The sequence below is a fragment of the Chlamydomonas reinhardtii genome, chromosome 17, assembly GCF_000002595.2.
Source record: "Chlamydomonas reinhardtii strain CC-503 cw92 mt+ chromosome 17, whole genome shotgun sequence".
Classification (NCBI taxonomy): Eukaryota; Viridiplantae; Chlorophyta; class Chlorophyceae; order Chlamydomonadales; family Chlamydomonadaceae; genus Chlamydomonas; species Chlamydomonas reinhardtii.
Genome location: NC_057020.1, coordinates 6,600,556 through 6,615,581, shown reverse-complemented (window position 1 = coordinate 6,615,581; position 15,026 = coordinate 6,600,556). Strand labels below are relative to the sequence as shown.

Below are 15,026 nucleotides of genomic sequence, written 5' to 3'. Positions count from 1 at the left end.
GCGGAATGGGATGGGTTTTAAGGGGATGGGATGGTCGGAGAGGGGGTTAGCAACGGTGCGCGCTCAACATGCAGCCATGAGCCCTACGCATGCAACGTTCATTGTTCGCCAGCCAGGGCAAAAACGCCAAGCCCCTCCTACTTTCCGTTTCCCACGTTCCGTAGCAAGCCCCTTGTGCACGTACCACATCTGACCTCGTAGCGGCCTGACCCTTACCCCATGCATGTCGCCACTGCCTGCCCCCCCCCCCCCCCCCAGGCCTTCGGCAAGGCCGGCAGCCGCGGCGCTGTGGTGTGGCTGGGCTACAGCTGGAAGGACGGCTCCCAGCAACGCTGGGGCAGCCTGCTGCAGAAGCTCATCCTCGCTTTCGCAAACGGTAAGCATCAATGCCGAAAGGGGTTTGCGGGATGCCTAGGCAATGCAAGTAACAGCGGCGTGTGAGAATGGGGTACGGTCTACTTGGGTACGGTCTACCCACCGCCGCCACAGCGCCATCACCCGTGCCCCTTGCTCACCCTCCGCGCCTGTATATTACATGCCTACCTACCAAGCAGGTGCCTACACTGCCCCGTCAACCGGAAACGCCGAGGCGCATCCGGGGACCACCATCTTTGACTCCGTGCTCGAGGCCGCCACTGACGCCGCTTCGGAGGTGGACGCAGTGGTTCGCCGCATGATGACTTCGGCCGCGGGTGTGTATCCGTCGCCCGTGCCTTCGCCTGAGCCTGAGGAGAACGGCAAGCCCAACAAGTCGCCCAAGCCTGGCAAGTCGCCCAAGCCTGGCAAGTCGCCCAAGCCTGGCAAGTCGCCCAAGCCTGGCAAGTCTGGCAAGTCGCCCAAGCCCGATGATGAGCCTGAGCCTGAGCCCGAGCCGTCCCCGCGCCCCGGCCGCTCCCGCAACAACGGTGGACGTCGCATGAAGCAACTGTAAGCAGCGGTGTGCAGCATTCTGCACGATCGATAGGGCCCTTGCTTGACTAAGCGGCATTCCCTTTAGATTGCACTAAGACTTGACCTGCAAGCTACGTACATACACTTTGGTTAGGCATCACGGAATGAAGTACGCACCATACATATTGGCACTGTGCGTACGGTTTCGGCCTGCCTGGAACGGATGTCCTCCGGCCCTATTTGGTGGCCGGCATGAGCTTGCATCGATCGGAATTGAAGCTTAGAGCAAGAAGATGTGCAACGGTAGTTTATCCGCATTCATGATGGTGTATGCCTTGTTATGGTGACAACTGTGGCGATGCGCGACACGGCTACATGACCTGCCCTCGCTTCGTACATATCGTGACGATTACGGTACCAGGTTCGAACATATCCATTCCTGGCTTTTTGCCTCCTAAGGGTCTTGTGCCTGGGAGTGCCTTTCTGTGTCGTATCCTTTTCTGACCCTTACAAATTTGCGTACGTACATATGGCTATGGATTGATCTCCAGCAGCGGATGTGAGCAAGGAGAGCATGAGAGCGTGTGCGGTGCATGCGTGGGGGGAACTCCCTGGCCCGATGTGTGGGCAGCACTGCTACTGGCCGAGCTATGATGAGCTGGACCGCGAATGCGCGGCGGCGTGTCGCGTGCGCTTTCCAGCTAAGAGACCGAGACTCCGATTATCCACTCTGGCCTTGGCACACAGGCCCTACAGCCTGTGCGCTTCACCAGGAGGTTTCAGGCGGGGTGGGCGATGAACATTATTTATCACGGTGTGGGTGTCACGGCTTCATCCAGGGAGTGTGGGAGCCTGTCTCCTGCACCAAGGTATCTTACTACGGCAACCGAAACACGTTGCCATCTGTCAGCTTACAAAATTTATGGGTCCTGGGCGTGCGTGGATGTGAGTAGTTGAGTACGTGGCTGGCACGTGCGTGCATGGGTTCGAAGGCAGTCATGTGGCCAGCTAGCTGCACGCATGCGCACGTGTGGGGGCGATTGCACCTTGCTAGCTAGGGTGGTGCCCCAAGGCTCTTTATTTGACGCCGATTGGCCAGTTGAGGCACATGCGGTTTTCTGTTGCCGCGTCACGTGCCGGGCAGGCGTAGTCAAGAGCATTGGGGCTTATCCAGCTTCCCCCGCTTGATATCTGGCCCGCACAAGCAAACTACTACTGTAACGGTTGACACCTTTTGCTGGCACGGCCCTGTGCTCACATACGGTACGCGACGTCTTGCTTGATCAGTTCGCGCTTGTGGCCTCAGTCAAATGCCTGCCTCAGCCGCCCCTAGCCAGGACAACCCTGCACGCTGCTGCCTACCTGCACTGGCGGCCTTGTGCTTTTGCTTTCGTGCAGGCTCAGCCTCGGCACTCGCTACGATCTGCCCAGTGCTCGTATCTTAAGAAGGCAAGTGCGGCGCCAGTGACAGATTGCTGAAATAGGGCATCTTTAATTTTCAGAAACCCGCTGCCGCCGCATCTTTCATCCCAAAAATTTTCCGGGGGCTCCGCCCCCGACCTATGCACGGTTCGTGTCAAGCCAGGGGTGTGGCAGGCCGTGTCAGCAATCTCTCAATCCCCCATTCGTGCCGTGCATCCATCTCAAAACAGAAACTCCACATACACAAACACACAGCTTGGTACACATGGCTGGTACTGGGCATCTGGTGCAATGGCGAACAAGCTTGTCCTGTTGCAGCGTGCCAAATGCGGGTGCGGTTGCCCCCAGCCCACATTCCGGCTCCGGCACAGCAAAATATTCCGCCGCACCGCATGTGCCACTGCTACAGTATGCGGGGTGAGGTTGCTGTTGCCCCCAGCCCACGTTCCGGCTCCGGCACAGAATATATTCCGCCGCACGGGATGTGCCCCTGTTACAGCATGCGGGGTGAGGTTGCTGTTGCCCCCAGCCCACATTCCGGTTCCGGCACAGCAAAATATTCCGCCGCACCGCATGTGCCACTGTTATAGTATGCGGGGTGAGGTTGCTGTTGCCCCCAGCCCACGTTCCGGCTCCGGCACAGCAAAATATTCCGCCGCACGGGATGTGCCCCTGTTACAGCATGCGGGGTGAGGTTGCTGTTGCCCCCAGCCCATGTTTCGGCTCCGGCACAGCAAAATATTCCGCCGCACCGCATGTGCCGCTGTCACAGCGTGCAGGGTGAGGTTGCTGTTGCCCCCAGCCCACGTTTCGGCTCCGGCACAGCAAAATATTCCACAGTACCAGTGCTTTTTCAGCTGGCTCCATGGCAAAACGTGGCCCATCCCCACGCGAAACCCCAGCGCCCTCTCCCACGCTCATCACGCTCACCCACCCACGTAATGACTCCCTTAGTAGAAGGCTGCCCTATCTTGGTGTGCCCCCACGGTGCCAGCAGGACACGGCCGTAGATACAGTTTCCTGGGGAACCTCAGTCACCCTTGCCTTGGGCCCGGACAAGTGACAGAAACGCCCTAAAATGTATTCTGCGAATCTCAGAAAGACCCCTCCAAACCTGAAGCGTTTCCACAGATTTTTGGCCACAAGAATCAAAAATTTCTTCCGCCGGAGGCATTTTTGGGCAAATTTCTGTCGAAAAGAAGGAAGATACGAGCACTGGATCTGCCATGTGTCAGGCAGGACAAGGCCTCAGATCTGCAGCAGTTGCACACCTAACGTCTCGTCTTGGCCAGCAGTTGCTCCAGCGCGCAGCAGCGCAGTTACAGCTCAGGCGTGCGGCCGCTGCGATGCCCCCACTGCGTGTATGCTCCGGTGCCATCCAAGCGCCGCTTACAGGACATGCTGCCTTACGTCATACGGCGCTCGGCTGTGTGTGCCGGACTGCCGGTATGTCCGTGTATCTGTCGTACGAAACGGCGCCTTCCCATTCCACATCCTGCCCAGCTACCGGTCGCTCCAATGCCCTGCGCTGCCTGTGGGGCGCATCATCCACGCGTCTGCACGCGCTCTAATTCACCCCTTCCCATACGTGTCACGCGTTGCCCAAACGTTCCCCATGTGCATAGCATTTCACCACCACTGCGCAGGGTACCCATGCTACCTAGCAAGCGCAGCCTCCACCCTTAAAGCTCTACACCCAGCCTTGTGTACGCGGCCTGCAGTCGCCCCCTTAGCGCCTCCGCCTGCTCTCCCTCGCCCCACCGCCCTGCCGCGTCCCGCAGTGCCTCCAGCAGCGCCGGCTGCCGCAGACCCCACACCGCCAGCGTCTCCACCAGCCCCACCGCCTCCTCGCCGCTCAGCGCTGGCAGCGAGCGAGCCGCCACGCCCGCGGCCTTTACCAGCAGCGCCGGAGGCGCGACGGCACCACCAGCACTGCTGCTAGCCGCCGCCACCAGGCCCAGCGCGTGTGCCGCCAGCGCCAGGTCGCGCGGCTCGGGCTGCGGCAGCGCCAGATTGCCGCTGCGGGCGGCCAGCTCGTCACACAGCGCCTGGGGAGAGCAGGACGAGACGGACCAGAGGTTGGTTGGGAAGTGCAGCAGGAGACGAATCAGCCGTTGCCTTTCTGGGTGAAGGTGTGAATGTAGAATACCGCACATAGATATAAAGAATGGGCCGCCGATTAAGAATGGACCGCCGGTTGGGGGCGTTGCGCTGCTACGTGACAGTGGGTGCACTCGATTCTCTTGTGATGCAACCAGCACGCGGTCCACCCAGCTAACCTCCCAAATGCCACAGCGGCTACAGCCATGCCCGCTTTTCGCCCGCTCCAAGCCGCACCCAGTTACCTTGATGACACGCGCGTTGCGGCTTTGGCGCCGAGCCGTTACATCCTCAGCTCCCTGCGCACCCGCCGTCGCCGCAGCGGCCGCCTCCCCCCGTACAACACGCGGCCACTCCGGCAGCGCCGGGCCACTACCGGCCCCTGCCGCTGCCCTGGTCCCTGCCGCTGCCGCCGTGGTCGTGGCTGTCGCCTTCGAGCTGGGGCCGTGCGGGCCAAACGTGGCAAACGCCAGGGCCGCCCACCGGAGGTCCAGCGGCGCGAAGTTCTGCAGGCGCCCCAGTGAGGCCAGGGCCATCCGATCCAGTACGACCTGCAACGGCATCACCAGCAGCAGCAAACAGGCGGGTGCCATGCAGGTTGCGGTGCTTGCCTAGTCCTGGCAAGTACAGGTGAACCGACATAGACCACTACTGGCATTCCACACGCCCGCTGCACAGCGCGCAAACAAACGCACACCGCCCTCCCCAGCATGCCTTCGCTCTCCTTCCTCACGCCCTTGTCCACGCCCTCGCCACACATGCCCACCCCCTCACACACATGCCCACCCCCTCACACACATGCCCTCGCACCTGCAGCTGCTCGCTGCCGTATAGCTGCGGCGGCAGCAGCCGCATGAGCGCCCACAACAGCGTGGCCAGGCGCTGCGGGCTGGCGTGCAGCAGCTCGGTGCGGTTGCGGGTGGCGAACACCGCCAGGTCCAGCACCAGCGCGTCGGGCTGAGTCAGCAGGGAAGCAGCAGCGGCACCAGCTCGCGGAGAAGCTGCCGAGGAGCTGGCGCTGGGGGCGGGGGAGCGCAGCTTGGCCAGAGCGTGCAGGTACGCGGTGATGTCACGCAACTTGCCGAAGCGCAGCCCCACGGAGCGCAGCCGCGGCACCAGGTCGTCCAGCAGGCGCTGTGCGGCCAGCGGGTCAAACCCAGGGTCCTGCAGCTGCGCGTGCCGCAGCCGGCGCAGCAGCGCGGCCATGGCCACAGTGTCGAACTTGCCCTGATACAGCTGCCAGCCCTCTGTCATGGCCGCCAGGCTGTCGCGCTTGCCCAGGCGCCACGTAAGCTGGCGAGGGCTGATGTTCCTCGTGTAGGCCTCCAGCCACCCGCTGCCCTCCGGTACAAGGGCTCGTGCCTCGTTCAGCAACTCGCGCTTGCGCATGGCATTGCTGATCTGAGGTGCGCTACTGTAATGCCGGAGTCCCGATATTAAGCGACCGAGCACGCCCGCGACCTTGCTAATAGACGATGAGTGTCCAGATGTTGACGCCGTGGCGCTCTCCATGACACGATGCCTAAAGACATCTTCATGGCTTTGCATTTCAATTGATGCGGAGCTCAGCAAAGCCGGTGTCAGCGAGCGCGTCAGCGCATGATCGCCATACCGGCTGCGCCTCGCAAGTACAGCTAAGCAAGCTGGGATCATTTGTATGCGCCACTTGGTAAAATCACGCTATCAATAATGGATAAGCAAGCTATTTCGGCGCAACCTTTGCCATTCTAATTAGCGGGCTACACACGCACAACACACAAAAGGAAGTCCACAGGCTATCAGCGACTTATAGAATCGACAGAAATGGGCACTGTGTGACAAACGATGAACAAACATAAGTCATCCCGATCGATCGTGGCTCATGCACAGGGGGTCCCCACTCTACAGCCCCTCATGTGCTCGGAGGGGCTCTGCTCATGCGAGATTCATTCACAAAGCTCTTGCGCTCATGGATGAAGTATGAGGAGCATGCCACACGTTGCTGTGAGGGCACATGGGCGGTCATGGCTTTTGCAACTATGGCTGGGACTCCTGCTTCTGGTGCTGCACTCAAGGCTGCACTGCACCTGTGGCACGATGTGACTATGTGAGGCAGGGACTTGCATCTTCGGGTAGCGGCAAGAAGCGGGCGCCAATGCAAGCCCCCCCGAGCGCTGAAAACGAGGCATTTGGGGCCCCTGGATGCGGTGTACGAGAACGTGGTAAGGGCGCTTCTCGCCAGCGGCCTACCCCTAGACAATGCAAGCCCTGGCGGGGAGTGGAGAGTAACGGGCGACCCAGGCCGACCCAATCCCCCACACGGCTGCAACCATACATCATCACCATGGCCTGTTGGGCTGGGCACCAATCACCCCCATGTTTGCTGCGCAGCATTATCACGGCACAATATACATATGTTATTGACGAGTGTCGCGGAACTAATGCGTACGTAGACCAGAGCGGAAGGCGGAGTGGGCTTGCAGGCGGCACGAGAGTAGGCAGTCAGTAGCGCAAGTTGCGAATTCACATGTTACCTCGTAACCGACGGTAAACGCTGTGGACGGTCGCGCCCATGGCTGGCTGACGATATGTGTATCACGTGTTACACTGCTTCCCCTGGCTTCCCTCCCACCTCGCCAGGCCAATACCAACTACCAACGCAACGCATATGGGCATCATCTCTCTAGACTCACCCTGCCCCTGTCGTCGTACTGCTCAGTGCTAAATCAGGGGGGGGGGTACCCACGGGAGATACTTCCCCTGCGCTCAATCACGTCATCTTTTTCGCATAATCAGGGATTACAATCACCAAGATGGAGACAAGAAAGGTGGCTCTCATGCTCGCAAAGGACAAATGTTCCCCGGTCACGGGAAAAGTGGCTGAGCCCCTCCACAGTCTGAGGCCGAACAACCTCATCGCCCGGACATACAGGTACCGCCCGCCATGTGTCCAGCCGCGTCCCGCTGTCAACAGGCAACAAATCAAACAGCAATAATTCCCACTGTGCCACGCTATGCCCGCCATAGAGACGACGGGCCCTCATACCGACTCCGTTACGTCATCGAGTTACCGTATCCCGACCCCCGCATCACGCCGCCCCCTCATCACGCATTGATCTCGTCTGTTCATAACATCATGAGCAACCTTTCGTCCCTTGTGTGCCCTACTGCTCACCTCACACAACCGCTCACACACGCACGACTTCAGGTCGCGTCACGGTTAAAGCAGAAACAGAAATGACTGTCCTGGCATTTGCACCATTCTCATGCACACTCCGTTTATCGACTCCACTCCACTCAGCTCAGTTCACCTTTTGAGTTTACGGTTGGGCCGCCACTAAAGCGCACCCTCGCCTAGCTTGCTGAATAAACAATCGTGACTGACAAGGACAACGGCAGGCGCCTCACACATTAGGTGTACTTGGGTCCATACCTTGCATGCACATAAATAGGCCATACACCCAGGACACCCCTTGCCGCAGCCCGTACATGCCTGCCCCCCAGCTCCTCACAACTTCATTTGCTTACGGACTTCAAATTTGGCCAAAGCGTGACTGCATATGTATTGTCGCACGTGCAGCCCTATCTCCACACGGCTCTCCGTGGCCCCAGGCTATCGACCCTCTCGTACCCAGATCCTTTGACACACCCCTTACCAGCGCTGTAGAACAGTGTCGGTATCGCAGTGCCCAGGCGCTGCCCCCAACGATCTGCACACTGCGCGACTCTAGACGCCGCTAGCTCCTTGGCTGCGCCGCAGCCCATGCCTCTTAGTTCCGGCCCTTGAAGGTGGTCTTGTACTGCGCACGTGGAGGAAAGACAACAAGAGCAGTGCAGTACACGTGAGTTGGCTGCGGCCACGACAAAGTTGCGCCTGTGGGCCAAGGTGGTCGGGACTACGGTACACGCCACGTCATGCCGGCTTGGGGCACGGGAACAACGGCCTGGGGCGCATGCTTTTCCAGACCTTAGCCAAGAGCAAGAATAGGGATATAGAGACCCTCGTGTACCCTTCAACCTCTAATGCGCACCTGCAGCGCGTAATAGATGCACAGGCGCAGGAAGATGAGCATGGCGATGAGGATGCACACCTCCTTGGTCACCGGCGCCTGTATGTGGTGGAATGGCGAGCATCGGCGACACAGAATTGGTCCTGAGTCTAAGTGACAGCAGTTCAACGACGCCCAGGGAATTACCGCAACCTGATGGCTGCTTCGCAGAAACTCGCCTAGCCCGGGCGCTTCAGTGGTTCGCTCGGGAGCGCCCTCCCCCGGGTTCGGTCTAGTTTGGGCTGGTGTCTACAATCCGCACTGTGCCCTGCCCTTTCGATTTTTGCCTTTCCCCTTGACAACATGTCGCACTCCTGGCCCGACCCTCCCTGCCTGGCGTCGGGGCTGCTCTCCTGGTCGCCAGGTAAGTCGTGCGGTTGTTTGTCGTCTCCGCGTGTCTGCCCTGTGCTGTTGTGAGTGCCACCAAGCCCGGGCGGCGACATTTATCGCCGGCGCCGCTCGCCCTGCTGCTCCACGACGCCTCGGCCCCCATCCCGTAAGTATTATCACTTGCAACTAACGCCTTTATCAGTGCTCCGCTAGTTTTAGCTTGGTTGGGTTAGTTCGGGCTGGAATCTACAACCCCCCCCCCCCGATGTTGCCCCTGGATGTTGGTGCTGATGTACGGTACTCACGTCCACGTCCACCTCGAAGATGTTGGCCGACCCCACCGAGCACACGCCGCTGGGCGATAGCGCCGCCGCCAACGTGGAGTTGCCGCTGCCGCCGTTGACGCCGCCGTCGATGCCGGAGCAGGGGAAAGCGCGGTTTGAGAACTCGATCTGCGGGGGTGCATGGATGAGTGTGCGCGCGAAGGGTCATAGGAGTGACGCCCAGGCGGCAGAGGGCCGCCGCGCCAACGGTGCATAGGCTGGGCGCGGGCATGCCGTGCCAAGCGTAACATGCCACGGGGCGGCGGCCCAACTTCGCGCGTCCGAGCGGCCGTGCTTGTGCACACGCCTGCACAAATGTACGCGCGATGCGCCGATACCTCTGTAGCGCTGCTCTCTCACCTTGAGCAGCAGGTTCCAGCCCCAGTAGATGAAGGACACGTACTTGAGCCAGGAGATCCAAACAGGAATGCCGCGCACGTAGTAGCCGCCCACCTACACACCCGCATACACACGGTGGGAGGGCACTCAGGAGGTCATGCTTAATGACACAGTAGAGAGACGTAAAGCTGGGAGCCAGCTTTACCGTTCGTGCTGTCGAACATCAGTGGCGCACTCTGTGGCCCAGCCACTACCGCTCCTGCCCTTTTGCCCGCCCCCCCAAAATCCGCCACCCAAGCCCGGCCTCCAACACCGCCACGCTTCCCCCTTGCCTCCTGCCCACGCACCAGCATGGTGGACAGCATGAAGATGGTGGCGATGGTCTGGCCGTTCTGCGGGTTGATGACGGTGGCGCCGATGAGCAGCCCCATGCTCTGGCTGGTCAGCACGATCAGAATCACACTGGCCCAGTTGGCGAAGAAGGCGCCTGCAGGCGAGGACGCAGGGGGATTCCATGCATGACCGGTTTGGCAATGGCGGTAGGGGCGGCTTCCAGGCGGAGGACGAGTCAGATGCGCAGAAGTGGGGTGACCCACATCCGCATCACCCCGCACGCTATCTGCCGCCAGCCCATACCGCTCGCGTGTGCCTGTGCGCACATGCAGGCCCAACCAGCCTCCATCAATCCCTCCCCAAACAACTGTCGCCGCTCTCACCCGCATTGAGGCGCAGTCCCGCCATGAAGTACACGATCCATGTGAACAGCGAGGGCAGGAAGCAGTCCATGGGCAGGTCGGACACCGTGCGCGCCACGTAGAAGGCCGACAGCCGGTACATGCCGCTCTGCCGCTCCTTCACAAGCATCTACAGGCGCAGGGATTTGTACAAGCAAGTGAGTGAGTGAGTGCGAGTTGGGATGTTGTTGTCGCGCTCCATACGTCGCATCCAAGCCATGCCAGTCGCCCTCACCTTCCATGCCTTAGCCCCAGCCTCCAGCCCTTCCCTGTGCCAGCCTCCAGCCTTTCCCTGTTCCAGCCCAGCCTACGATGGTACGCACGCCTCCCCCGCCATACGCCACCTCAGTACGCCCCCGTCACCCGGCTACCAGCTACCCTGCTGACACGCCCACTGACCTGGAACTCCGATGGGAAGGTGAAAAGCGCTGCGAAGAGCGAGGCGAAGCCCATGAACAGCTCGATGAAGAACAGCAGGCCACCCACGTCCAGAGCCGCCTGGCTGCTGTGCAAGTCCGCGCCAATCTGCCACCTGCGGAATGGGAGCGGGGAAGGCAAGGCCAGTGAAACAAGTCGGTAATTGAGCGAGAGCTGTCGTCCTCACCCGCTGCTGCGAGGACCAGTGGCATTCCGGTACCTCCCACCCACTGACCGCATGTGCACTCACCAGAACATGCCTGCCAGCAACGCCACGCCGATGAGCTGGATGTACTTCTGAGTGCTCAGCGACTGGAAGCGCCGCGTCTTGACGCAGCGGATCACCAGGATCTTGATCTGTACCGGGATGGGGTCCAAAATGTGAAGCGTCACTATGTACGCTCTGCGGCTTTGGTACACCAACGGATTGACAGCGAGAACAACACGCCCGTCTCCACTCCCGCCAACCGCACCCACCGCACATCCTCAACGCCTAGCTTCTGCACCACTGCAGCCCGATGCCCACCTGATCAAACCACGTGGCGCCCCACTTGCTCTCCTCCCCGCCAGGCGCCGGCGCCGACTCTGCCAGCTCCTCGCCCGCCGCCGCCACCTCCACCTTGACCGCCGTGGCCGACAGCGCCTGGTCGCCGCTGCTAGCGCCCGCGTCCTCGCTGTCGCCGTCACCGCCATAGCGCCCGTCCTTGCGTGGCGTGCCGCCCGCCGCCCGCTCCGCCGCATCCGCAGCCGCAGCCATGGCCTCCAGGTCCGAGGCACGGACGCCACCACGGCCGCGACCTGTGCAGCGCAAGGCGTTGCGGCACGAGTGGCAAGATACGCGTTAGGCACATACCCGAGGCTGCCTAATATGTTGTGTACATTACCGTATGGTGCTCACAGCCGCCACCACTACCTCCGCCCTACACCCGCTCCCCTCTATGCCCACAGACACGCCGCCTGCACTCACCAATCTTGCGCTGCTCAAAGGCCGCATCCAGTGACTGGTGCACGCTGCGCGCGGTGGTGGCTGCGCCCTCCGCGCCGTCCGCTCCCAGCCCCAGCCCCCCCAGCACATCCAGCCCGCTGCCCACGGAGGCGCTGTTGCCGCCGCCCACCAGCACGTCGCCGTTGGCTAGGTCCAGGATGTGGTCTGGGCAACATGCATCATTTGTGTTTACATGCATAAGTGTCATGCACTCGTAGAGGCGTAGCAAAAAGCTGTGCATGGACACAAGGCGGGGTGCCCAAGCACTTTGGCTGGATTTAGGCCGCCTACCCTGGGGCTTGCGGGTTCCAATGTAACCGTGTTTTAACAGCACGGCATGGGCAGCCCACACCCAAGGCACACGGATACAAAGGAGGCAGGATACAAACACTGCACCTACCCGCGATGTTTGTGCCGAAGGGGCACGGCTGGCCCTGTGGACGAGGTAGTAGGGCGGCAACCGGTCGGGGTCGGGGTACTCTTGATATGATACGGTGGGTCAGTGGCTCTCTCGACGCACCACACAAACGCTTCGCCCACACCCGGCATAGGGGCAACTGGCATAAGCACGTCAGCCAGTGCAGGCAGCATCAGGCTCAAGGCTCTACTGCAAGTTTGTGAAAAGAAGCATGCATGTAACGCGCGCACGCACCAGCAGCTTGAACCAGGTGGCCACGCTCTGGGCGTCGCCGTAGTACATGCAGCGGCCCTCAGACAGCAGCATGAGCTGCGAGGAGTTGGGGAAAGGAAGCGGTGTGGGTAGTGCAGCCGAGGGTCCAATGGCAGCTTAACAAGGTGAGTGGCATGGAGACGTGCTTTTGCAGCACGCAGGCCAAATGGGCGCGGCCAAACCGTAAATGCGGGCTTGGCAGTGCCTTCATGCACACATGGGCGCACTTTCACACCTCACGTGTCCTCAAAACAGCACATGAGAACGGCCCCATGAAGTACAATCACCATCCGTTCCTCTGCCCGACCGCCCCGTACACACCTTATCCATCTGTCGGTAAAGTCGGCTGCTGGGCTGGTGGATGGATGTGACAATTGTGCGGCCGCCACTGGCCAGCGTGCGCAGCGTGTGCATCAGTCGCAGCGCCGTGGTGCTGTCTGCAGGCGTAACGCGTTTCAGGCAGGTAGGTGGGTGAGTTGTGTGCACCATTGCCAGTAAGCGTACGTGACGCCAGGACACAGGTGACATGTTGGACGCTTCCATTCCAACGGGACGGCGCAGGGGCCATGGATGCGGACTCAGTCGTCGGTAATGGGGGCTGACGCCCCCCCCCCCACAAACACACACATACGCACACGGCGGCCTGCCTCCCCTCCTCCGCCGTCAACCACGCCTGGAGACACACCTAGGCCACTTGTGGGCTCGTCCAGCAATAGGATGCTGGGGTTGATCAGCAGCTCGTGGCCTGTAAGAGAAGGAGGGGGGGTAGCTGTTTGCTGGTTAAAACACAAGTAGGGGGGGGGGCGGGTCGCGGCACCAGTTGTGGTGGTGAGCGGTCCAGATATATTCGCTCGAAGCAGGGACGAGCCGCCTAAGCCACATAGCCGTTGCGGCTGCAACACAGCCATCATGCAGCTGTCCGCAAAGCCCCAGCGGTGCCCCGTCGCGTCTGTTGGCCCCAGCACCCTCAAAAAACGCATGCACTGAGAGCACGTGGCCACGTTCATATTGCAGCTAGCTTACTCCTGGCTTTGATTCGCCGCCCCAAACACCGCCCTTCACCTCGTCGCACGCACCGATAGATACACGCTTGCGCTCGCCACCGCTGACGCCGCGCATCATGTGGCTGCCGATGATGGTGTCGCGGCAGCGCTCCAGGCCCAGCCCCTCCACCACCATCTCCACGCGGCTCAGCTTGTCGGCGCGGCTCCAGCTGCGCGGCAGCCGCAGCAGCGCCGCGAAGTACAGCGTCTCGTACACAGTCAGCTCCGCGTACAGCAGGTCGTCCTGTACGGCAGGGGCGCGGGGGGGGGCGCGTGGTGGGACAGTGCGGCGGCAGGAGGCGCGGGGATGTTGCAGGATGGCGATGGGCAAAGAAACGGACACAACCTACCGTAATCCCCTATCACCCACCATCGCCGCTTATCCTCCTTGTCCCGCTCCATTCCCCCCACCCTTAATTAATCATGAATGTAACCCACCCGCCCAGTCCGCCCGGTCCAAGGTCCCCCACCTGGCTGACGTAGCCCATCTTGCGCTTGGTGGCCTTGGTCATCTTGGCGCCGTTGAAGGCGATGGTGCCGCCCAGGCGCGCCGTAGAACGCCCGCCCAGCAGAGTCAGCAGACTGGTCTTGCCGCCGCCGCTGGGGCCCATCAGCGCCAGAACCTGAGAGCGACAGACATGCAACGACGGGGTGGAAGCAATCGGAGGTTAGGTGAGTGGGCGTTGGATAAGTTTGCGTTCGGACTGTAGGTAGAAGCGGGGAAGGGACGCATAGGAGGTGTACCAAGGAGCTGGCGCGTGCGTTTGACCAACCATGTACAGTTCCAGACCAAAAGCGCCAGGGAAAGCACTAAGAAAACGCTGGCGCGTGTGTGCACGTGTTGCGCTTGCGGCTTGCCACGTCCCTACCCAGCCTCTCCCACCAAACCCAGCTTGGTTTCGGGCCTCGATCGCACCTCTCCAGGGGTGACTTCGCCGGAGATGTTGAATAGGACCTGCCGCTCCTTGGGCGGTGGCACTTGTTGTTTGGGCGCCTCCACGTCCGTGCCTCCAGCTCCGCCCTTGCACTTTGTTAGGAGCGCGCCGACCTGGCTAGGCCCGCCGCCCGGCAGCACAAGCATTGGAACCCAAGCACACACATCATCAAAGCGAACTGTGACCTGCTGTGATTTTTCAATTGACCGCAGCAAGTTTGCTTGAGTGTTGCTGCGAGCTAGGCTCGTCAGGTGATGGATAGGCGCTTTCTTTGTGTTTGCTTTGAACGCCTTATTGATATCGTCTGGCGTGCTTGGCGCGTCCTTCGTCATGGCGTCGCCAACGTTGCCAGCGCCCCGCAGCGCTAACAAGTGAGGTGTATCTGATTGTCGCGCTTAAAGCGAATGTGAGAAGGCACGTGTGCTTTAGTGACAAGCGGTGTCAAAATCACAAAAACTTTGTTTTCAATTTCACTTTTCAGCCGTCGAATTGTCTTGTTAATGCAGATCTATACAGACAACTGTATCGCAAGTTGCCAATCATTAGCTGATAACTGCTGCTCATTTCTGGCCAATCTGGCCTCGGAGCGGCCTCGGCCACACATTGACTACCACCACCTGCCCATGCATCCGATGCCCCTGGCCCTGGCCTAGTCGCGCCCCTGGCCTAGTCGCACCCCTGGCCTAGTCGCGCCCAACCCCAGTCACCGGACGTCACAAGCACGCTGCTAAGCAGATGACATGGAGGGGCCTACATTAGGCTTGTAGCAGACCAGCAGCATGGAAAGCAAAGCCAAACAAACACCCCTA

General features: G+C 60.8%; 3 protein-coding genes across 3 annotated transcripts in view; 1 reads left to right on the top strand and 2 right to left on the bottom strand.

Annotated features, from left to right (window-relative positions):
• The window catches only part of CHLRE_17g743647v5 (uncharacterized protein), a 4,005-nt gene extending 1,881 nt beyond the window's left edge, over nt 1-2,124 (top strand). The window contains exons 3-4 of the mRNA XM_043072700.1: nt 259-376; nt 555-2,124. Coding sequence (XP_042915159.1) covers nt 259-376; nt 555-931 — 495 coding nt within the window. The 3' untranslated portion in view covers nt 932-2,124. The remainder of the gene's footprint in view (nt 1-258; nt 377-554) is intronic.
• Nucleotides 2,125-2,976: 852 nt separating this feature from the next.
• Nucleotides 2,977-6,205, bottom strand: CHLRE_17g743597v5 (uncharacterized protein). The gene is made up of 3 exons (XM_043072699.1): nt 5,224-6,205; nt 4,659-4,964; nt 2,977-4,361 (listed from the first exon to the last, which is right to left on the bottom strand). The coding sequence occupies exons 1-3, from the start codon at nt 5,800-5,802 to the stop codon at nt 3,996-3,998; spliced, it is 1,251 nt and encodes a 416-aa protein (XP_042915158.1). The 5' UTR covers nt 5,803-6,205; the 3' UTR covers nt 2,977-3,995.
• Nucleotides 6,206-6,908: 703 nt separating this feature from the next.
• Nucleotides 6,909-14,819, bottom strand: CHLRE_17g743547v5 (uncharacterized protein). Its single transcript, XM_043072698.1, has 17 exons — nt 14,199-14,819; nt 13,753-13,905; nt 13,316-13,526; nt 12,925-12,984; nt 12,561-12,676; nt 12,222-12,296; nt 11,970-12,003; nt 11,552-11,734; nt 11,111-11,382; nt 10,835-10,941; nt 10,567-10,699; nt 10,150-10,297; nt 9,781-9,920; nt 9,455-9,547; nt 9,077-9,223; nt 8,424-8,501; nt 6,909-8,192 (listed from the first exon to the last, which is right to left on the bottom strand). The coding sequence occupies exons 1-17, from the start codon at nt 14,361-14,363 to the stop codon at nt 8,163-8,165; spliced, it is 2,145 nt and encodes a 714-aa protein (XP_042915157.1). The 5' UTR covers nt 14,364-14,819; the 3' UTR covers nt 6,909-8,162.
• Between the last annotated feature and the right edge of the window lie 207 nt (nt 14,820-15,026).